This window comes from Symphalangus syndactylus, chromosome 5 (assembly GCF_028878055.3).
Source record: "Symphalangus syndactylus isolate Jambi chromosome 5, NHGRI_mSymSyn1-v2.1_pri, whole genome shotgun sequence".
Classification (NCBI taxonomy): Eukaryota; Metazoa; Chordata; class Mammalia; order Primates; family Hylobatidae; genus Symphalangus; species Symphalangus syndactylus.
In genome coordinates this window covers 43,182,086-43,206,123 of record NC_072427.2, presented here as the reverse complement: position 1 = coordinate 43,206,123, position 24,038 = coordinate 43,182,086, and the positions used below count along the sequence as shown (strand labels likewise).

The 24,038-nt window shown below is 43.2% G+C and overlaps 1 protein-coding gene across 30 annotated transcripts in view; it reads left to right on the top strand.

The window, feature by feature from the left end:
- TPM1 (tropomyosin 1) overlaps window positions 1-20,248 on the top strand; it is a 29,613-nt gene extending 9,365 nt beyond the window's left edge. For 4 of the 30 annotated variants that reach the window (XM_055278247.2, XM_055278262.2, XM_055278261.2 and 1 more), the window contains 8 exons: window positions 5,030-5,163; window positions 7,922-8,039; window positions 9,228-9,298; window positions 9,556-9,631; window positions 10,576-10,638; window positions 10,933-11,002; window positions 12,423-12,501; window positions 14,247-18,961. In XM_055278247.2, the coding sequence (XP_055134222.1) occupies window positions 5,030-5,163; window positions 7,922-8,039; window positions 9,228-9,298; window positions 9,556-9,631; window positions 10,576-10,638; window positions 10,933-11,002; window positions 12,423-12,501; window positions 14,247-14,250 (615 nt within the window). In that variant the 3' untranslated portion in view covers window positions 14,251-18,961. The other 26 variants (XM_055278245.2, XM_055278259.2, XM_055278256.2 and 23 more) reach the window with 12 other exon arrangements.
- The last annotated feature ends 3,790 nt before the right edge of the window (window positions 20,249-24,038 follow it).

Genomic DNA, 24,038 nt, shown 5'->3' with positions numbered 1-24,038 from the left:
GGGTGGGGGAATGGGGTGCATGCCCTTGGGCTGTTACCTTAGAGGAGGGTCATTTGCATTATAAGTCACCTCAAGTACAGAGCACCAGGAAGTTACTTAAGAACAGATCTGCAGGAGGACATTGGTAGCCTTTGCTAATACAGCGGTCTCTTTTTTGAGTGGTTCATTAATTGTTAGAACACAATAGTACTTTTGAAATAAAAGAAACTAGCATCCCAAATTGAAAGACTTCACTGGCAATCAGCACATGGGCTGCTGTTGGAAGAAAGCTAACTTGGCTGCGTGTGGTGGCTCACGCCTCTAATCTCAACACTTGGGGCGGCCGAGACAGGTGGATCACCTGAGGTCAGCAGTTCGAGACTAGCCTAGCCAACTGGCAAAATCCCATATCTACTAAAAATACAGCAATTAGCCGAGCATGGTGTCACGTGCCTGTAATCCTTGCTACTGGGGAGGCTGAGGCAGGAGAATCGCTTGAACCCGGGAGGCGGAGGTTGCAGTGAGCCGCGGTCATGCCACTGTACTCCAGCCTGGAAGACAGAGCTAGACTCCATCTCAAAAAAAAAAAAAAAAAAAAAAAAAAGAAGAAGAAGAAACTAACTCAGTACACTAAGAGTGATTTACATGCCTGCAAATAATTTGTGTCTGGGGTCTTGACCCTCCCCAAATGCCTTGTTATTTATATCTCTGCTTTTAAACAACAGATGGGCATGCGTCTATGGGCTTGTACCGGCAGAGGCAACAGCAGGTCCTTAAGACTCCCCAGGTGCCATGATGAAAAGAACCTTAGAAAATATTGAAATAACCTCAAAACTTAGAAAAAAAAAATACCAGAAATAAAAGCTAGTAAAGGTGAGAGGTGTGGGGCTTTTGGACATAGAGCATAATAAATCAGAATAAAAAGTAAAAATAAGAAAGAGAAAAAAGTGGCCCTGATTAAATTACAAAATTAAGCATATCTTGAATTCTAACGAACCAAACAAAAATTCTACTAGGCCAGTATAATAGGGCCTGCAGAGCCTGTCATGGGTTCAGGGTTTTCCCATAAAGATAGGTTTACCTCAGATACTACTCCCAGGTCCTAGCTTTAACCTCAAAGCCCCTCTGCCTGTCCTGCTCTGAAACCTCTGGGGCAGTAGGCATTGACTTCTGGGCTAGGGAGTAAATGTTCCATGTCCTTATGTGAGCTTCCTATTACCCATTAGCATTGTTTTATGAAGTTTTCAATTTTATATCCTGCCTAATTTCAAAAAGATTGTGATAATCACTTTAGCGGATGATTTGCATTGCAGCAACTGTTCTCCTAGTCCTGGTTAGGATCTGTGCCTGAGGCCTTTCTTGGGGAGTTGGGGTGGGGGCTGGAGAACATCTCAATCTGATGTCAGAAGAGATAAAGACCACAGGAGTGAGAACTGCCAGTTCCAAGGTTTCCATGATGTTCCGGGAAGCCAGGAGAAGTGACATAGTGGAGAGCCAGCATGCCGGGAGCCTAGTGACTTGTATTTTAATCCTGTCTCCCACTGATAGCTATATGGCCTCCACATACTTCTGTGCCCAGGGTCAGAGTTCCCTCCTGCTGCCTCTTTTTAGTCAAGAGCTAGAAGAATGGCCAGCTTCTTTGGGTGGTGGCAAAGGGGATTATTTATAGTACAGATTCCTGCCCTCCCCCTTTGACCTCCTGAATCAGAATCTCTAGGGACAGAGCCTGGAAGTTTGATTTTTTTTTTTTTTTTTTGAGACAGAGTCTTGCTCTGTCACCCAGGCTGGAGTGCAGTGGCATGATCTCAGCTCACTGCAATCTCTGCCTCCCGGGTTCAAGCGATTCTCCTGTCTCAGCCTCCTGAGTAGCTGGGATTACAGGCACGTGCCACCATGCCTGGCTAATTTTTGTGTTTTTTGTAGAGACGGGGTTTCACCATGTTGGTCAGGCTGGTCTCAAACTCCTGACCTCATGATCGCCCACCTCGGCCTCCCAAAGTGCTGGGATTACAGGCATGAGCCACAGTGCCCAGCTGAAAGTTGATTTTTTTTTTTAATGCTCATCTCTGAGTTGATTCTGACACTCAGCCACTTGTGGGAATTGCTGATCTGGACAATACCTAGGGATCCTTCTAGCTAAAAAATTGAGACCCTATTTTTTGGATTTACAGGGCCTCCTCAGGAAGGGGCAGCCACTCTCAGGTCTGCTGTGTGTGCCCTACCATTCCTCCCACTGTATCACAAACTGGCACCTAGAAACGGGTCTCCATGCCCAGTCGTTGCTGGGGCACCCTGTACGAAGCCCTGCTGGCTGGTATTCCTGTAGGACATACTCTCTGATGTCCAGGAGTCTGAGGTTCTACAGAATGCCCCTGGGGAAACACAGGAGTGGCATTTAGACAACAGCATTCTGTAAACACAGTGCCAAGAGCTAAGGGAAAGAATGGGGGTGGGGGTGATCGGAGGGAAGATACAGATGGATTGGTGGGGGCCCTTTGGGTAGGAAGATCTCATGTGCAAGGCTGGAATGAACACGAGGTGCTGTCTCCTTCCTTTCTGGTGACTCAGCTGTGTGGGGAGCTGGGGATAGAGACCTGTCACCCAGAGGGTTCTTTCCCCAAAGCATAAACAGTCGTCTTTCTGTGAGTACAAAGTCCTTGAGGTTTAGGCCCAGATCTAAAGCAGAGCAGAGAACTTGGAACTTGGTAGCCACAAAAAGGTTTTGAAAATCTTGCTGGCATTGCTCTAATAGGCCATAGCCTCTGTAACAAGGATATTTGCCATCATATTGAAAATGATAAGAAAGGGGGAAAGAAAAGAAAGCGTACAGTGCTTTTGAGTACATAACCTAGACACTCTACGGAGACTGTTTGTTGTTGTAGGGCTTTTGGTTTGTGTGCTCGGTTTTTTGGTATGGTTTTAAATTTGGTTTTGTTTTGTTTGCCCTTTGTTTTTGCTTCAGCTTTGAGTTCCCCCCCAACCCTCAAAAGGAATAGAATTTTACTGGAAAATGAAAATATAGAAAAATGAAGAAATCTTACCTGACCCAAAAGTATATCCTTAATATATACATCCTTCCAGTAATAGTAATAAAAAAAAAAAAAAAAAAAGCCTAATGGTTTTTTAAAAGACACTTTCCTATAATTAAGAGATTTGTTATCCTATTACCCTCACCCTTCAATACACACACACACCAGAAACAACAGTTATCTGCCAGTAATTCCTAGCTGGGCCCAGTTACCAGCTGTGCACTGATAATGATTTACTTTGTAGGCAGTACCGTTGTAAATGCTCTTCCTCTGATTTATTTCACATTTGCCCTGCTCCCTCCCTCCATCAACCAATTACTACATTTTTGTCAAGATAAAAGTGTATTTACATGTTTTTATAGAGTCCTTCACCGTGGTTGGAGATGCCCTACTCACCTCTCTTCCCAGATAAAACTTGGCCTTTAAAATCTTACAAATCTAGATGAGCAAAGAGCTGAAGGTTCTCAGATTCCTTTGATTAAAGACTGTGACCACAGTCTCTAACTACATTTGCATTTCCAACTCTGTATTGTGGATCCATAAGCTGAGAATGTTGCTTTTATTAAAATTAGGTTGGTTTTACTCATCTTATTGAGCCCATACTCTGTGCAGAGAACTGTGAGTTCTCTGGATGTGAGCAGCTTACAGTTCAATGACAAAGACAGGGCTGTACGTAGAGAAATTTGTTATCCTATTACCGTGGGTCCCTAAGCGTGTATTGTAATTTCTAGAAAACTCCTAAGTGTTCTGAAAACCCCACCACCCCTTAGTGAACATACATTCAAAGTGGATGAGGATATTGTACCTGATTAGTAAATTCCATCTCCCACTTCCATGCACAGTATTTTAACAGCCACCAGTGCAAGTGTGTATAATGGACCATCATAGTCTTATAAGTGTTCTGAGGCTCATAGCAACAATTTCTTATGACAGGAAAAAATCATTGCCTCTCAAAGAAACCAACATTTTATTTCAGTGACAGATACCAAGTAAAAACAGTACTTGTATTATTTTTCTTTTTAGGAGTTTGATACTTTTCTTGTATTAACCTTGACTTCAAAGAAAAATCATAGGCTTACATCAGAAACACTTGGGAAATTTGTCTTGGCTCTGTTCCAATGAGGCCAGTTATTCCAAAAGGGGTTACTGGATTGTGTTGGGCCTTCATGTGGTGTGTATTTTAGAACCACTGAATTTTAAACTATTTTAGTTCCTTTGTAAGGATCCTTTGATAAAGTGGCTAGAAGAAAAGAGTTGAGTGAAACTCTTGAGTCTGATTTCTGGCTGTACTGCTATTGTCTTACATGGCTGAGCCTGGGTAAGTCTTGTCTCAGTTCACACTTCAGGCCCCCAGTGAGTGAGGTGGCCATGATGACTCTCTTGTTTAACAGGCAGGTAAAACCAGGGTGTTGAAATCTACGGAAGTGGGCTGGGCGCGGTGGCTCACGCCTGTAATCCCAGCACTTTGGGAGGCCCAGGCGGGTGGATCACGAGGTCAGGAGATCGAGACCATCCTGGCTAACACGGTGAAACCCTGTCTTTACTAAAAATACAAAAAAATTAGCCGGGCGTTGTGGCGGGCGCCTGTAGTCCCAGCTACTCGGGAGGCTGAGGCAGGAGAATGGCGTGAATCCAGGAGGCAGAGTTTGCAGTGAGCTGAGATCGTGCCACTGCACTCCAGCCTGGGTGATAGAGCGAGACCCTGTCTCAAAAAAAAAAAAAAAAAAAATCTATGGAAGAAAGGAACCATGTGAAAGAGCGTTTGCTAATGATCTGTCTGTCTGATGAGAATTGTGTGTATAGATTTGTGTATACACAAATATGGATGTTCACTGTATAAATCAATGTATAAATGTGTCCAAGAACTCCGGAGTTGACAAGGGCTTGTAATGCACTTAAAGGTAGCTCACCATAAGACAGTCTTCCTGTCTGAAATCAGCATTGCAGTCCCAGCCATTTCCTGAAGCTACCACCCTCACTTTCTCCCCAGCTCTGAAATGCTTTTCACTGTCTCTACCTAGGCTGAAGCCGATGTAGCTTCTCTGAACAGACGCATCCAGCTGGTTGAGGAAGAGTTGGATCGTGCCCAGGAGCGTCTGGCAACAGCTTTGCAAAAGCTGGAGGAAGCTGAGAAGGCAGCAGATGAGAGTGAGAGGTGAGAATGCCTCATCAGCCATCTTTTGCAGCTGCCTTTCCTGGTGGAATAAACCGGAGGGCTCCTGTGATGTTTGAGGTTTAAGAATTTTTTAGTCCCCTGGTGGTGGGATCATTTCCTCTATTGATCCCAGGTATAACACGGTTGGTTTTGTTCATTTAGCATTAGTGAAACACCTACTATGTCCAAAGCACTGTCCTAAGCCCTAAGGTTACAAAGAAGAAGAAGAAGATCTTGTTCCTGCCCTCACAGAACTCACCATCTAATGAGGGAGACAGATATGTAAAGGAGAAATGTCAGGGATACAAGTTGGCCCTTTCACTCCTACTGACCACAGAGCAATTGTGCACTTTTTAAAGTATAACTTTATTTTATAATATACCAAGGAGGCTTAGGCCTAAATAAAGGAACTATGGACTATCACTTGTCAAATAGCTTAACAAATAGGTGGAAGAAAAAACACAAAGCAGAAATATACTCTGCAAAAGTAAAATATTTTGGACTTGGTCTTTTTTTTTTTTTTTTTTTTTTTGAGACAGAGTCTGGCTCTGTCCCCCAGGCTGAAGTGAAGTGGCGCGATCTCGGCTCACTGCAAGCTCCGCCTCCTGGGTTCACGCCATTCTCCTGCCTCAGCCTCCTGAGTAGCCGGGACTACAGGCGCCCACCACCACGCCCTGCTAATTTTCTTGTATTTTTAGTAGAGACAGGGTTTGACTATGTTGGCCAGGATGGTCTCCAACTCCTGACCTCGTGATCCGCCCACCTCGGCCTCCCAAAGTGCTAGGATTACAGGCTTGAGCCACCGCGCCTGGCCTGGACTTGGTCTTAATAATACGCACAAGACACGTGCACACAAATAGTCAGATGCTCATGTGTTCTGAGCCCACCTCCGCTGTAATCTGGCTCTAGCTGAATTACTACTCTAAGATTCAGCTTTGTCGTAGTAAAGGAAAGCATGGTTTGTGTAGACCAGCACAGCCTTGTGTGGTCTAGAAGGCATTTTCCCTTATGCTCAACTGTTGGAAGTAAGGATTTGCCATATTGCGTAGAAGTACTTCAAGAGAGACTCCATGAGGTGAGAGAGCATTTTGCCACTTGAGGGATGGCATAGCATGAAGGGGCTCAGAGCACTGAATGTGTATCTGTCTGTGCTGTGACCTGGGCAAGTGAATGCAGTCAGTCATCTTGTCCATTTCTCACTCTTTGAAGTGACCCTGCCAGCAGGTACCGAGTATAAAGAGTGATTTCAGATTTTAGGATTAAAGAAGATTTTCAGCTAAACTTTTTAGGCCATTATTCACCGCTGCTTAGTGTTTCTTCACTAACCAAGCATTTTGGACTTCTCTAAGATGACTAATCATCTCTTACATTGTACACATAAGAGCAGTTTTGTGGCTGACTTCTTTCTGAAATATACTTGTTAGTGTACCTTAAAAGCAGTCTGGTAATGTTAGACTTCAGAGTAAAGGGGACTTGGGAATCATTTAGTCCCTTAGTTTTACAAATGAGAAAACTAGGGCTCAGAGGCTGATGTGACTTGCACCAAGGCTCACAGCGTATTTGTGGCTAAACTAAGACTCCGACCCAGATCTCCTCAACTGTATTCCAATGCCTCATCAAAAGATAGTGGGCTAGACGTGGTGGCTCACACTTGCAATCCCAGTACTTGAGGCCGAGGCGGGCAGATCACTTGAGGCCAGGGGTTTGAGACCAGCCTGGCTAACGTGGCATAACCCCTAAATCTACTAAAAAATACAAAACTTAGCTAGGCATGGTGGTGCACACCTGTAATCCCAGCTACTCGGGAGGCTGAGGCAGAAGAATCGCTTGAACCCAGGAGGTGGAGGTTGCAGCGAGCCAAGATCACGCCACTGCACTCCAACCTGGGTGACAGAGCGAGACTCTGTCTCAAAAAATAAAAATAAAAAAATAGTGGTTCACTTATACTGCCTACTTAAATTTTGATAAATGAATTCCATTTTACATGACTTGTTATTCCATATATCTGTAAAATATCATAGGTCAGTTAGTATTTTTCTGAAACATTACACCATGCTATAGGACCCTAATATACACCATGCCATAGGACCCTAATACACTCAGTGTAGAGGACAGTGTCAGACCTGTCTCCCAGCATTGCTGTCATGAAAGGGTTCCATTACAGGTAAAACTTAATTTGAAGCATTCAGTTGAACCATAGGAAATTGCCATTATTACTGGTCTGAAATGGGCAAATACCAGCATTTTTTGTGGGCTTAATAGTTTATTAAATCTAATATTAAGTCTAATATTTTTGCTTATGGGTGGCAGGGCAAGAAGATTCTTTGTAGAAGGAGGTATATAAAGATAAGTTTGATTTTGTTCTAGCTTTGGTTCATGTGCAAGCTGAGGCTTTCCACAGGAAAGGCAAGAAATCTCATTATCTTTTTAATAGTAAATCATATTGGCCTTTCCGGTTTCATATCGCCAAGATTCAGACAGGTTCCTGACATGGTACCTTTCATCATTAATGTTAGATGCCTGATGGTTTCATCAGTACTCAAAGTGAGAGAGTTCATTCACAGTGAACAGAGAGAAATGTGTCTCCTTTTTCCACCTTTAGCTCTGGAAATTGTTTCCTGGTTTGGAAAATAAAAGTAGCTCTGTGCTCTATTTTGGTCTACCACTTACACTAAGCCTCACAGGCCACAGAAGTGCAGTGTGCATTTGGGAAGATCATCTCTAAATCTTGGGTTTTCCTGCTTGTCTTTCTTTTCAGAGGCATGAAAGTCATTGAGAGTCGAGCCCAAAAAGATGAAGAAAAAATGGAAATTCAGGAGATCCAACTGAAAGAGGCCAAGCACATTGCTGAAGATGCCGACCGCAAATATGAAGAGGTCAGATCCTGGGGCCCAAAGCCTTGTGGACTCCCAGCAGTGGCCTTCAGGAGGCCAGGGCGCAATGCACAGTCTTGATTCCTGAGTGAGGCCATCTGCTTTGTTAGCAGAAATGGGTGGTTTTGAGAAGCAGAGTTCCTTTGTGTCCAGAAAACGGTTCTAATTTTAATCCTGCCAGGGAATCCCAGGCTTTATCAGGAAGCCTATCAGTAGCATTGGGAAGAAGGACCAAAACTCCTCTCCCCCAACCACAAAGACCCAGACAAAAGATCTTTGGCCAGAAGGGAGAGTTGGGCCCTGTGTCTTGTGAAAAGAGGCTCTCATGCTGTCATGGTGCAAGTCATTTCTTCCCAGAGTCACCTGGCACATCCAGATTAGGCAGCTTAGAGACCACAGACAGTTTCTCAGTGGATTCATGGAGGCCTGTCTCCTCAAGGGTGGTAGAAAACTATTATCAACGCAGGTTTTCAGCAGAATTTGCTCCTGGTCGTGTCCCCATGAAAACAGCCTCCTGCGATAAGAGGCAACATGATTATTAAGGTTTCTGTTTTTTCCTTATTGGATCACATCGTGGCTATCCTGAAACAGCATTGCACCTCCTTTTTATTATCATTATTACCTTCAGATTACACTATGCTCACAAGTTTTGATCTGCTTCAGAGGCTCCCTTCCTCTCTCTCATTCTTCCACTAAATAAAAATTTGATTTTGTCAATTATCTCACCAACTTGTCTCACGTTAGTGTCTCTTGTATTCTTCCTCTGCAGTAAGGAGGTAGATGCACAGATCAGCCATCAAATTGATGGAGTTCTTAGGTTTATTTTGTTTTCCTGGCAGCCCCCACCTTTTCAGTATATGTCTCATCCTACTGCTGTTTTTGAGATTGTGAATTTGTATTTTCTTCCTCCTTCCACATTTTGGTCTGGCTGCCGGTTCACCTAGGTCAGACTTCCAATTGAGACTGCCCAATCACAGCTAACTATTCTGAGTCAAAGCAGAAGCCTCCGATCTCCTCTCTGCTGGCACTCCTAATAGAGAGTTGCTTCTCTCTGGTCTACCAGAAAGAGGATCATATTGTTTGTAGACAAAACCCTTAGCGCCTGATGGGATCTGATCTCTACCCCCATGCCCTCCCGTTACACAAAGCTTGCAAGACCCATGGTGTGTGTGTTGTGTTTTCCTGCTGCAGGTGGCCCGTAAGCTGGTCATCATTGAGAGCGACCTGGAACGTGCAGAGGAGCGAGCTGAGCTCTCAGAAGGGTAAGCGGGCCCGGCGCCAGGAGGCCACGAATGGGGTGCTGCAGAGCAGTGACTAAACAGCATGACCTTCTGGCAGCTGCACATTACCTGTTTCAGCTCCGGGCTCCTTTTGTGCTCATTTGATGTGAATGAGCCACGAGTATGGAACATGGAGGACTCGTGTGGGGTGTCTATGTATGAATGCGTGTATCACTGCATGCCTTACCTGCACACTGATTTTGTGAATGGCCTTGTGCATTTCCTGTGTCCACTAACAGCCAAGTCCGACAGCTGGAAGAACAATTAAGAATAATGGATCAGACCTTGAAAGCATTAATGGCTGCAGAGGATAAGGTACTGATGGCTCATGTGTGGTTTTTAGGTTTAACTGCAACCCAGACGTCTTTCAGCTTCCAATGCCTACTGGTTCGTTTGGTATAACGACTGCACCTTCACTTCACCCTCTGCTATTTATATCTTGCTTTAAGTGCTTTCCCTTGGTCCTTTATGCTCCTTTGTTTTCCCTTCATAAATGCTCTTTGGGCAGCCAAAAAAGGAGCCAAATTATCGCACTTCTAAGTTGTTGGATTTTGTCACCCTGCCTTCTGCTGTTGCGAGGTTGGGGGGGCAGTGTTCCTGGCAAAACTAAACATTTTAATACCTGATGATTTGGCTACTTTAAGGCAGCCCTTCGTCTCTAGGACTCAGTTTTCATTTTTTCCCATCCCTCTCCTTTTTCTCTCCTCCTTCCTTTGGCTTGTCTCCCACCCTTTCTGCCTCTGATCGAAAACATTAGCAAATGTGCCGAGCTTGAAGAAGAATTGAAAACTGTGACGAACAACTTGAAGTCACTGGAGGCTCAGGCTGAGAAGGTAGGCCAGGAGCATGGTGTGGGGGAAAGGCATCTTTTAAGAGCTGCTCAAAAGAGGCCCTGCCAGTGAAAGCAACACTTACAGTAGACATTTTAGTAAATGGCAATATTGTGAGGTGATTTTTGGAGAGTTACTAGATAACAAATTCTTTTTTTAACTAGAGAATTTATTTTATGTTAGAGACATAAGTCATCAATTTAATTTAAACCAAGTGCCAAGTGGATAAGTTATCTTGTTGTTATCCCATGTAAAACAATAGGCAAGAAAGCAGAGAATGTATTGCAGTGTGCCATTTGATATCAGAGGTTCCATTACCTCCTAAGAGATCCTTAACATCTGTTGGCTGGGCTGGCGAGTTCTTTGCATGAGAAGCCATGAGTAGATTGAGCTGCACCCTGACATCTGGAATGCTCTTTCTAATTACAGTACTCGCAGAAGGAAGACAAATATGAGGAAGAGATCAAGGTCCTTTCCGACAAGCTGAAGGAGGTAATATGAGAGTTGTGGATGAAGCCAACTGGATTTTAAATGAGTTTGTTTTCATGGAACCGGTCAGGGCCTTTTCATTTTAAAGTTCCAGTGATCCAAGTCAGGAATATTCAAAGGTCGCCTTGGAGTTTATGTACTGTGCTAGCTGCCATTTCTCACAGAGGTGACTGAAACAAGTAGTTGCAGATCCATTTTATAGGTGATGTGCTTCATTTTCATCCTCTAGCTTTCCCTGTATTTGTAGCTACGGGAAACATAAAACTTCCCAACTTTAACTCAAATAAATCATTACAGGCTGAGACTCGGGCTGAGTTTGCGGAGAGGTCAGTAACTAAATTGGAGAAAAGCATTGATGACTTAGAAGGTAAGATCTTAAGTAGTGTTTTTAGTTTAATCCTTATGGTTGAATACTGATCTGGCAAAACAATTTTCCAATTCAAGGGCATCCATGTTGATACGCTCCTTTGCACTTGCACATTCTTCCTGCCTGTCCTCTGGGGTTTTCCTCTGTGGCTCTTGAACTCATGAACCTAAGTCTTCTGCTCAGGAGGTGACTAGTTAGCCACCAGCCATAGTGGCAAATGCCATCCAGCTTGACTTCATGCTCATTAGAAGTGTGGCAGGTTTATTTTTCACTGTGAGTGAGGTGCTTATAGGTGAGAATGACTCTAGTATATTTTATATCTTTAGTGTTACTTCCTAATTAAATTGGGAATGATGTGGTGATTGTGGTCTTGTTTTTAGAAGAACCCATTTGCTTCCAAGTATGAATTCAAAGTAAGGATTTAGGGGTTTTTTTAAGTCATATATTATCTTATCAAAATACTTTATATGCTGAAGGAGGAGGGAAAAATTATACTTAAGCATTTCTCCCCTAAGGCACTTAGGTTTTATTTTAGTAATAACCACTCTTATCTCACGGATATCCTAAATGTTGAGCTTTGAAGCATGTGAAGGATTAGCTGTGAACAAGAAAGAAAAAAGACAAATATCTACATCACAGAAGGGATTAGAGAAGGAACTAGTGTTTGGTGCAGATAATAACCAAAATAGTGGAGAAGAGAGAATGACAAATGGTTGCAAAATGATCTGCCAAAGTGCAGCAAAGTATGAAACCTGCAGCATTACAAAAACTAAATTGCAGACTTGCCATATAAAGTGTGGCGCCCATTGCTTTTCAAGCCTCCTGGACCAGTAATAGGCAGCCTGAGCGGGAAGACCACAGGAGTAGCTTAAATGGCACTAAGAAATCGCTATCCCAGTGGTCTAGTGTGGTCAGGAAGTCAGTGGTTTGAAGGTGGAGCCAGATAAGGACTACAGGCTGTAGTCACAAATTGTTCTTCCAAAACACTGCCCTTAGATTTTTTTTTCCCATTGTTTATAGCTGCAGATGGCTGACTACTCCAGTGTAATTAAAATATAGCTCTGCAAAGAAAGATGTTCCATTAGCCCCTGCCTCCCCCCACCAGGAGACAGCCTTCTGTGGTTTCGTTTAGGATTTAACATGGTTTACTGATATACCTACCATATTTGTTATGATTTTCATATTGAGTCTTTCTCATTTTATTTTCTAATGGGTTTTGTTCTCTTTGTTTTTGTTTCAATTTATTTAAAACAAAACGCACGCCTCCTGCATTGGCCACCTGCTGCGGCACCAACCCCTTCATGCCTTGCCCTTTTCTTGCTGCTGTGCTGGGATGGTGCACGCACCACCCTCACTCACCCTCCATTTCTTGATCACTCTCCATGTTCTTGCACCTCTGCCTTCCACTTCCTGCTCATAGACGAGCTGTACGCTCAGAAACTGAAGTACAAAGCCATCAGCGAGGAGCTGGACCACGCTCTCAACGATATGACTTCCATGTAAACGTTCATCCACTCTGCCTGCTTACACCCTGCCCTCATGCTAATGTAATAAACTCACCACCATGCCTTCCTTGCTCCCTGATCTCCATCTTTGCACTCTTGTGTTCACCCTTTTTGTCATAACCTAGAATAATTGTTTTTTCACTTTCTACTAATATAAAGGCCAATTAGATTAAGTCTGTCTATACAAACCATTTTGTTTTCAGAATCCTTTTATTTTGTAGATGCTGAACTAGAGCAGTGAACCAGAATGAGTGACCTTGAGCACTGTCCTTTTGGGAAATTAAGCTAAACTCAAGTAAAACTGGAAGGCCATGCCATTTGTTGTATAGGAGCTTCTCAAAAAATACCAAAATTTGTTTCCTGAAATTCAACTAAGTACAACATAATCATTTTCATTAAATATAAATTGAAGGAACCCTTAAAGTATCAGGTTATTGAGAATCTGAGGACAAGGAAATTGGCATGATCCAGTACAGCCTGAACAGTGGTACTATAAAAGATCATCTCTTTTACTTTTAAGAATTCTAGAGTAGGCTGGGCACAGTGGCTCATGCCTGTAATCCCAGCACTTTGGGAGGCCGAGGCGGGCAGATCACGAGGTCAGGAGATTGAGATCATCCTGGCTAACACAGTGAAACCCTGTCTCTACTAAAAATACAAAAAAAATTAGCCGGGCGTGGTGGCGGATGCCTGTAGTCCCAGCTACTCAGGAGGCTGAGGCAGGAGAATGGCATGAACCCGGGAGGTGGAGCTTGCAGTGAGCCGAGATCGCGCCACTGCACTCCAGCCTGGGCAACAGAGCGAGACTCCGTCTCAAAAAAAAAAAAGAATTCTAGAGTAAAAAGAACCCTCTGCTGAGTAACCAAGCCTTTAATTTTCTGTTTTTATGAAAGGAATTAAAATACCTACGATAAATATTTACCACAACCTATGTCAAAGAAATGGGAAATTAAACACAGATTGTACAATGTGAGCTTGGGAGTTAATGGCCCCAGATTTTACTGTTAGGCAATAAGAGTTGGAGTAAGTAGTCTTGTTATCATGAGAAGAACCTTGAACAGATACAACTAATTTACATATTACTAACCAAACTTAAACATTAAACTTTTTCTACTACTTTAAATTCTAACCTGGAATGTTTCAGAGTTCTTCATTCTAATATCACCCTGAATTCCATTGAAGCTGGAAATGTCATTTTCCAAGCCCACCTGTCATTCATTTACCCATGCAGAAAAAATGGTAACTTGAAGAGAGTGGCATGTGCCTGCCGCCTTAGAGGTTATAGAATCCCCACACTCAACAGAAAAGCCCCTAGAGACATGACTGTTGCCATGGAAACCAGAGAAAATCTGTCTTCTCATCCCTCATTTGTAAATGAGGGGGTGGAGCAGATCATCTGTCTCTAAGGTCTTTTTCAGTGCTAAAATGTGGTGATTCTTTGGGAAAAACTTTTTGCATCAAGTATGATTAAATATTCTGAAAGATGAGTGTAGCTTAAAATTTGTTTTTAAATTCTGTTCATGGGTCATCTTAAAATGGACCTTGCTGAAAGGCGGCCTGTGATGGCCTCAGGTGGGAAGACGGACGTCCTTCCAAGGGTGTAGCTGGCAGTGGGTTTTGCATGACTGCTTCTTGTCTGTATTTCAAGTGCTCTCATCTATTGGTTTGGTTTCCTTTCTTTTTTTTTTTTCTCTCATGTGCCACTTTTTTTTTCCTCCCACCTTTTTATCTTCACACAGATAAGTCTCTTTGCTTCACTTCTCCCAAGACTCCCTCGTCGAGGTGGATGTCCCACCTCTCTGAGCTCTGCATTTGTCTGTTCTCCAGCTGACCCTGGTTCTCTCTCTTAGCATCCTGCCTTAGAGCCAGGCACACACTGTGCTTTCTATTGTACAGAAGCTCTTCGTTTCAGTGTCAAATAAACACTGTGTAAGCTATTTCTGTTTGCTATTCTTTTTACTTCTTATTTATTGACATTTTAGTTTCAACATTGAATAAAACTACAAAGCTGCTTCACACGTATGAGGGTTAGTGTTTGGCTGCTGCTTTTTCTTTTTAAATTCTGAACGCTGTACAGAATTATATCAGGAGTTTCTAAAGCAGTAGTTCCTTGTTGAACTTCAAAAAAATACCCAGGCCTGCATCCCTCTCGGAGTTCTGATTTTCAAAGGTTGGAATGAGGTCTGGACATCTGGAGGGGTTTTGGGGGAATTGTGATGGCTCTGCTTTGCAGTCTGGGTCACACAGGGGACATTGCTTGTTGAGAGTTGAAAGGTCTCGCTTAATCAGTGTCTTCCTTTGCTGGAGGTTTAGCTCGGGATGTAGTGACCCCTCTGTGTTGATTATTTCGGTGGCCTTACTTGGGAGGACCTGGCTAACAATGAAAGGCTCATGATGAATGGTTCTGTAGCTGTCCCATATTACTAGGAAGTTATACATTGAGAAGGGTGAAAAAGGACTTGGATTCAAACAATGTAAGTTTTGGTTATTGTCGATCATCCTTTTATAGCACAAAGAAAAGTTCAAGCTTTTTTGAAGTGTATTTATGACTCAGCCACCTTTATTTTGATCACGAAAATGACATCTTAGGTTTTCTAAATATGATTACTCTGTTTAGTCATGATTTGTGCTTTTTAGCACATACTCTATGGGAGGGATTGTACATAATCTTTGTGTTCAATGGCTGTTTTCATTTGTGGACATTTTTAAAATATAGCAATGAAAGTTTCTTTTTTTTCCCCCAAAAAGATAGTTGGTGGAAATTGTTCAGAAGACAATTGGGCTTCTGTTTTATTTCACAAACAGCAATTAAGTGATTTAAAAAAAAAATACATTGCAAAAATTAGAACTTTAACTAATATGGACTTTAGTGTCATGATTCCCAACATTTCTCCTTCCTCAACAATCTACTTATATATTTCTCCTGTTTTTTTTTTTTAACATGGATGATCTGCATGTTTTGTATATAGTTTTTTTAGCCCGAGAGGGCTGATGTACCACCATGCTCAAATAAATTTGGACAAACTCAGAAGATAGTGTCATTCTCACTCTACAGAGACTTCAAAGCATAGAGGAAATACTTTTTTTAAAGAAAGCTGTGAATTAAAGTATTTTAGTCATAGTATGGTGGACTTTTAGAATCTGGACAATGTCTCTCCCTTGAGTGTATAAAGACTTCCATGATTTCATGTTTTTCTTTTCTTAAGGCTCCTTGGGCCTGCTTCTGACTATGATTCCCTCCTTGTTCTTTTTTAAATTCAGAATAAGAGAAGTGTACCCTTCTCTGAGTAAATCCTGCTTCCTGATGTAGACAAAATGCCAAGTCTGAAAGTTCTGCTGAGCAGATGTTCATGTAATTCTGGAGGCACATCTGTTTTTTGGAAATCCTTCCAGAGACTTTCGTACTTTCTATAAGTACACTGTACAAGAGGAAGTTGGACACTAATGGACTGGGAGGGCAGGTCAGGAGTAACCCAAGGTGTGCATGTGCAAGAGGAAAACTTGATAAAGTCAAGTTTATCAAGAAATTGTTGATTTCTTGTTCAACTGTTGATTTGAACCAGGCTTCTGGTTCAAAGGGCCAGGCCATAGCTACAGCTGCTCTGGTGGGCCAAACCGAAAGCATCACTTGAGTTTGGGCACTTGAAGTTTCAGACAGCTGGGAGTCTCCATAGAACAGGAAGGGAAAACACTTCCAAGGATATGAGCATGTCTTGTCCCTGCCTTTGGGCCACCCATGCACACCAGCTCCACAGCAGCTGAAGCAGAGCAGATCCAGAGGAGGCTGTCAGAGGGACTGCTGTCCCTCCTGCTGAATTCATACTGACTCTCTGGATTCTCCAGATTTTCTCCAAAGTTCTTCCATTCTAGCCTGGCCAAACATTTGGGCTCAGCAAACTGAGACATGCTCCCTACCCATGGCGACAGTTCCCTATGTCCATAGTGTGAATGTAGTAATGGGATTTATGTCTTGCAACCCCCAAGCATATGTCACGTGCAAAACACCATGAGAAGCAGTGGGGGTGTGGTAAAGAGATGGGCTGGAAAGGCTCTTTGTCCTCGATGAGCTGGCCATCTGGTGGGGAGATAGAGGAGTGAAGCGAGTCCGAACTAATAGGCATGTGCATTTGGAGCCAACAAAGAAGAGAACCATTCTGACTGGGAGCTCCCTGGAGGAGGTAGCTGACATTTGACTGGGGTTTGGCATATTCAGAAAATGTGGATGAGCAAAGAGGACAGAGCAGCAGATATTCCAAGCGAGAAAACATAACGAGCATAGCATCCTCCCATGTCCTGCCATTTTATGAGAGAATGTTAATGTGAGAACTCCTGAGTCTCCCGACAGACCTGGGGGCTGCAGGCACATTTTCCCTAGGGGTAAGACTGTTAGCTTTTCAAGATCATGAAGTATTTTTAGGTCCAACTTGTCACCAGCATTCAAAGCCACCATGCATCCTCCGGCTATTCCCAGTGCATACCGGGCTCTTGCTTGTCATAGCTTGGGCGTCCCCTGGATCGTCAGATACAGACCGACTCCTGCACTTGTTTTCCCCCATGAGCAGATCACGTGTCAGTGTGTAAAATGTATATCATGCTGGTCTTCATGTAGGTGTTGCAAGTTTTGTTCATTTTATACACATCCATTAGCACCACACATGAATGCCATCCTCTTCAAGAAGTAAGCAGATAGGGCTGGGCGTGGTGGCTCACGCCTGTAATCCCAGCACTTTGGGAGGCCGAGGTGGGTGGATCACGAGGTCAGGAGATCGAGACCATCCTGGCTAACACGGTGAAACCCCGTCTCTACTAAAAAAATACAAAAAAATTAGCCTGGCGTGGTGGCGGGCGCCTGTAGTCTTAGCTACTAGGGAGGCTGAGGCAGGAGAATGGCATGAACCCGGGAGGCGGAGCTTGCAGTGAGCCGAGATCGCGCCACTGCACTCTAGCCTGGATGACAGAGTGAGACTCGGTCTCAAAAAAAAAAAGCAAGCAGATAAATTCTAAATCAGTGTTGAGTGGTGACAAGTGCTTGTTCTTTTGCTGTTTGAATGGATAACACTATCAAAGCTAGACGAGAGTCAGAATGTGTACCCTGTATTGTGGTGACTGGGGGAAGGACAGGGACTTAATTCCAAATTTCAAAAAATTTCAGTGCAGCAAAAGCAGTAACCCCCAGTTGGTCCTACCTGAGGGGAAAGCCTGCCCTGTGAATGGAGAGGAAAGGGGTTCTGGAGGAGGTGGGCAGCACTGGGCAGGTCGAGGTTTCACCTAAGTTCAACACTGAGCCCTAGCAAGGGGTGGATGTCACGCTGGGCTTGCCTCCAGCCAGGCCTCCATTCCCAAATCTATTGCCAGAAACCATGTATGGCTCAGCTCACAAAGTGGTTTAGTGAGGTATAAGAGGAACATTCACTCTTCTACCTCCTCTTATCCCGTTGCTCCTCCTCCCTGCTTTTCCTCACCAAGAGAAAAATTCTGACACTTCCTAAGTCTACCAAGCTTTTTAGGGTCTACCCTTCATGGATACAGGACAGGTGACTATTGGGTAAGAGTAAACTGCTCAGCAAGTGACCAGTTGCTGTCCTGCGTGAGGTCTCTTTGTGTTCTCTATTAACTGCCTCTCACCGAGTCTGCTAACCTCTCTTCCTTCTGCCTCTTTTCTGCTAACCTGCTTGCTGACCTGTACAGATCAACTCTACCAGCAACTTGAGCAAAATCGCCGCCTCACTAATGAACTAAAGCTGGCCCTGAATGAGGATTAAACTTAAGAGTGAAAAAACTTGGGCTGAATTCTAGGCGTGGAGCCCATGTGCAGAAAATCTAAGACTGTCCTACCTTCAACTAATAGAGTTGAAAACAGTTGCTTTCTGCAGAAATGCAAATGCAAGGAATTGGCTGAAAGGCTGGCCTTGCCTGCTTTTTTCTCTATATGGCTGGAATAATTACGTTCTCTTTAATCACAAAACAGCTTTTATGGTAGAATACTTATATCAATTCAGCACTGCTCTTTGAAATAGCAGATCCTCTTGTTTGAACTGATAAATAATGAGGAGCCCCCCAAAAAAGTTTTCTATTTCCTGACAGCCATGAGTCCTACTTTTAAGTGTGTATATATATATATATATATATATATGCGTGTGTGTGTGTGTGTATATGTATTCCTATTAGATACTCATATTCCTAACTTCTAAATATCTGGTATAGTGTTTGAAATATGATTAAATGTACCTATGCTTGGGCAAAATAGCTTTTGAAAACAGGAACTCATGCCAGAAGCCCCTGGTTGTCTGAAAGGTATGCTTTACTCAGTCTAATGGTGCTGTTGGAGTCTGGGGAGAATGTCATGCTAATAAATAGAACACTATAAAAATATTAAGAGAATGTCCTAATGAAGTGTGCATGAAACATGTTGATAATTTTTTATGAGCAACAGAAATAAATCATTTTAAAAGTTCTCAGAAAACCTATTTATGTCATCTTTGCTTTTGTGAGTTTGTGTTACTGCACAACTCCCAGACTTTCAACTGCCTGTACCTTGGAAATGTCTGCTGTTCGTAACTTCTCCAGTTTGTATAACAGTGCTGCAGCTGTATTTGGTTTTTACCTCTCCCTGTTCCCACGGCACACAGTCAGTGAACCTTCACCAAACCCCACGTGCATTTTATCCTCAGTGAATTGTTGGTGGAGGTGCACCTGACTGCTCTGTGAGGCTCGGTGCCATGGCTCCTTTGGGTCAAAGACGCCCTCCCCGCCATCTTAGGTTCTTGTCTAGAAATGAGTAATGTCTTACAAGCATGCCTAGTTCTAATCATCTCATCCTGTGTTTGTGATTGACGTTTGCCTGCCTAAATGTACAAACCACCATTGTGTCCAAAGCACAGCTATTCATGACTTAATTTTCTAATCTCACCACAGAGAAAGTGGCTCATGCCAAAGAAGAAAACCTTAGTATGCATCAGATGCTGGATCAGACTTTACTGGAGTTAAACAACATGTGAAAACCTCCTTAGCTGCGACCACATTCTTTAATTTTGTTTTGTTTTGTTTTTAAACACCTGCTTTCCCCTTAAATGCATTTTTATTTACTTTTACCACTGTCACAGAAACATCCACAAAATACCAGCTAGGTCAGGGGGTGGGGAAAACATACAAAAAGGCAAGCCCATGTCAGGGCGATCATGGTTTAAATGTGCCATTTCCCGGGTTGATGTTGCCACACTTTGTAGAGAGTTTAGCAACACAGTATGCTTAGTCAGCGTAGGAATCCTCACTAAAGCAGAAGAAGTTCCTTTCAAAGTGCCAATGATAGAGTCAACAGGAAGGTGAATGTTGGAAACACAATCAGGTGTGGATTGGTGCTACTTTAAACAAAAGGTCCCCCTGTGGTCTTTTGTTCAACATTGTACAATGTAGAACTCTGTCCAACACTAATTTATTTTGTCTTGAGTTTTACTACGAGACTATGGATCCCGCATTCCTGAATTCACTAAAGGCAAGGGTCTGTAAGCCACGCTGCTCTTCCGAGACTTCCATTCCTTTCTGATTGGCACACGTGCAGCTCATGACAATCTGTAAGATAACAATCAATGTGGATTTCCACTCTTTTCAGTTCTTCATGTTAAAGTGAAAGATTTAGACACTACATACAATTGGTGAAGGACGTTTTCTTGAGAGTTTTAACTATATGTAAACGTTGTATAATGATATGGAATAAAATGCACATTGTAGGACATTTTCTAAATTTGGTGGTCCTGTCATTTGTATGTTCTTAATTTGTGAACTTTGATCATGCGACTGACCTGCCTTCCCCCACAAATAGGTTCTCAAAACGATATCCCAGAGTCCAGGGGAAACTGGGTTTCATGTCTTACCTTCTCAGAAACACTAAAGGCAGCATTGTTTTGGTCTGTTAAAGTTATAACCAAGCAGGAGAGACCCTTTCCAAATGTCATTTTCAATGTTACTGGTGTATGCCTGCACATACGTGTAGGACTTTGGCAGTGGCTTTACTGGTTTGGGAATTTTTCTTCCTGACTTATTAGCTAAGCCTTTAGCAGTGGCATAGCCACACAAGAACAAGTGATGGATTAATGTGCCAAATCTGCTCTTGTCCCCCAGCAATATGATTTGACTCAAACTACTGCTTTAGCGAGTCTTTCTGACTTTCTGCTTCCCAACTCATGTGAGTTGTCAATTCCAATACGTCTCATTTTCTCAGACCTAGAAACTAAAAATGTCATCAGTCATTTCCCTAGCTCTTGAAGACTCTAAGCAAACAAAAATTGGCTTCAGCTGTGCTGCAGGGCGAACCAAGGAAAGCAAACAGAATGGAAATAAATGAAAACTCATTTGGATGCAGATATATTTTCATTGAGAAGGACTAAATATCTCTGTAACTGTACTTCCATGTCTCTTAATCAGGAATCTCTTCTCCACAGAAAGACAAAGGCTGTAAGGCAAAGAATCCAACCAGGGTCCTGGAGCCTGGTTTTAGGTCTCTCTCCTTCCAAAAAGCTGTCCCCTTGCTCACGGCAAATAAATGCACTAGTCTCAACCTTCCTACAGTTTCAGCAGCCCTAGCCTCACCTCTGCCAATCCTCAGCTAGTAAAAAACCCTCTCTGCATCACTCTAGTCATGGAAGCCTTTCCTAAACCTGGTCCTCTTTCACTTGGGGAGCCAGATCTGGCTTCAAATCCGGACTCCACCTTTATTAGGCTGCCTAACCTGTCAAGTCCCTAAATCCAAGCTGCTCCATCTTTAAAATGGAGGTGAGATTAGCACCTAGCTCATAGTTTATAATTGTGGGAGTCTATAACCACTTCAAGTACACAGCACAGTACCAGGTGCCTAGGGCTTGTTCCATAAGTTAACTGCTCGGCCAGGCATGGCGGCTCATGCCTGTAATCCCAGCACTTTGGGAGGCTAAGGCAGGTGGATCAGTTGAGGTCAGGAGTTCGAATGAGACCAGCATGGCCAACACTGCAAAACCCCATCTCTACTAAAGTTACAAAAATCAGCCAGGCATGGTGGTGTGCACTTAAAATCCCAGCTACTCAGGAGGCTGAGGCAGGAGAATCGCTTGAACCCTGGAGGTGGAGGTTGTGGTGAGCCAAGATCACACAACTGCACTCCAGCCTGTATGACAGAGTGAGGCTCCATCTCAAAAAAAAAGAAAGTTAACTGCTGTGGTCCTCAACTTGCCATTTGTGCTCCAAAGACCACCACAGAAGATAGTACCCATCCTTGTGATGCTAAGGGGGGACTAACCTTACCCCAAATTATGATGATGGTTTTTAATACTTTCACATCCCGTTTATGTGTGCTAAAGAACTTGTACTCACAAGGGTTATTTCACTTAAGCCTCACGTCACTGAGGCTCAGAGACTCAGTTCAGTAGCTCCCAAGTAGTGGGGTTGGGCTTCAAACTCTGGCCCTGTGTGACTCCTGAGCCCTGCCTGGAATCTCCTTCCCCTTGTTTCAGACGTTTTACAGCAGAAGAAAAACAGTTTCTAGATAACAGATGAAAACAGATGAAGCCACAGGTATAATTAGGAGAAGAGGAGGCTGGGAAGATGGAGGTGGAGTCAACCGTTTAGCAGCTGACATGACCATGTGGGAGTGGTTTAACATTTGACTTCCCCTCTGGGTTCCAGGGATCAGACAAGATCAGTTAATTATGAAGCATCATGCCAATTCGAAGAATGATTACCTAATCTTTCAGATTAATATAAAAAAGGAGAACAGCTCTGTCTCTACATGGTACACGCCTGGGGTATGACTGGGTGTGATAACCTCTGAACATGCCACTCTGTGAGGTCAAGGTACAGAGATTAGGACTCTTCAATATGGAAAGGCCAAGGCTGGAAGCTGAGATGGTCACCATTTAGAGAACCATGAAGTGTAGAGAGAGAATTCAAGATTCATATTCTAAATTCCATTGCTGAAACTTAGCAGGCCCAGATTTCAGAATGAACAGCTGGAACAGTTGCCCTGTTCAGAGTAAAACATTGTGGAACTCCACAGAGAAAGGACACAGGTAAAAACATAAGCATCTTCAAAAAATAATGAGAGTTATACAGTTTGTTTTGTTGTTGTTGTTGTTGTTGTTGTTTTTGCTTTTTTGGGTTTTTTGAGACAGAGTCTCACTGTTGCCCAGGCTGGAGTGCAGTGGCATTATCTCAGCTCACTGAAACCTCCGTTTCTGGGTTCAAGCAATTCTCATGCCTCAGCCTCCCGAGTAGCTGGGCTTACAGGTGCATGCCACCACGCCTGGCTAATTTTTGTATAAAAATAAAGAGTAAGAAAGTACTCTAAAAAGTAGAGACGTGGTTTCACCATGTTGCCCAGGGTGATCTCGAACTCCTGACCTCAAGCGATCTGCCTACCTCGGCCTCCCAAAGTGCTGGGATTACAGGCATGAGCCACTGTGCCGGCCTACAATCAGTTCTTAAGAGAAAAAAGAAAAGCGCTTTGTGGATACATTCTGAACTTTTTGAGACTGACATTGAAGAGAACAATTCCCCTCCTTATTGTTTCTAGAGATGTCGTTAACAGAAACAAAATCCAATTTTTGCATATGCTGGTTTGTATCCTCCAGAGTTCAATACTTTGGGCCTGATTTCTTTTTTCTCCAGGAAAGAAATATATATATATATATATATATATATATATATATATATATATATATATATATAAAATCTGTTTTACTCAAGTATTTGAATGTGTGTTAACCATTTTTTCAACTTGTCAACACTATTTGTAGTGGTTTTTTTTTAATCTACAGTCAGATGTATATACAGGGGAAAAAAAAATCCGAATTCTCCAATCAAAACAAAAACCACTAGGGCGTTCAGGGAGCCATCACTTCCAGAATTGGAGACAAAGGTTTGGAAAGAAAGTAGAAATGTCGGGCAGTACAAGAAGTGTTCCTTCCATTATATATACTTTTTGACATTGAGGGTTTTCAGAGCTACATTCCTCCAACAGATGTCATTAATTTTGTGTGTCAACCAATGAATGAAGCTATGTTGAGAGTTCACTAATATGAATGTAACTTTTGCCAAATTTTTGACAAATGGGCATCAACCCAGAGGAAAAGGCTGGTTTCTGCTGCCTGTGAGAGTTTTCTTTCCATTCGTTACCAAAGCCACAGAGAACCAAGGGTCGAGTCAAGGCCATATCAGGGCCTGCCAAGGCTGATGCCCTAAACTTAAACGCTGATTCAGAACTGGAAGGAGCCTTAAGATCATCGAGGACAGAGAAAAACGAGACCTAGAAAGATTTAGTGGCTTGCTCAGAGTCATTCAGCTCCCGTCAAGGCGGGCAGTGCAGCGTGGGGCCTGGAAACCAGAGGCGCTGGTTTTGCATCCGCTCCCTGCTCACAGACCGGCCCAGGTTAATGTTGTCATCTGGGGGTTGATTTCTCCATCCCTGAAGGAGGTGGTTTCACTGCCCCTCTCCACGTGCCCACTCACTTCCTCAGGGCTGAGAACTGAACGGGCAATGTGTGTAGAGTCCCTCTTCTGTTCCT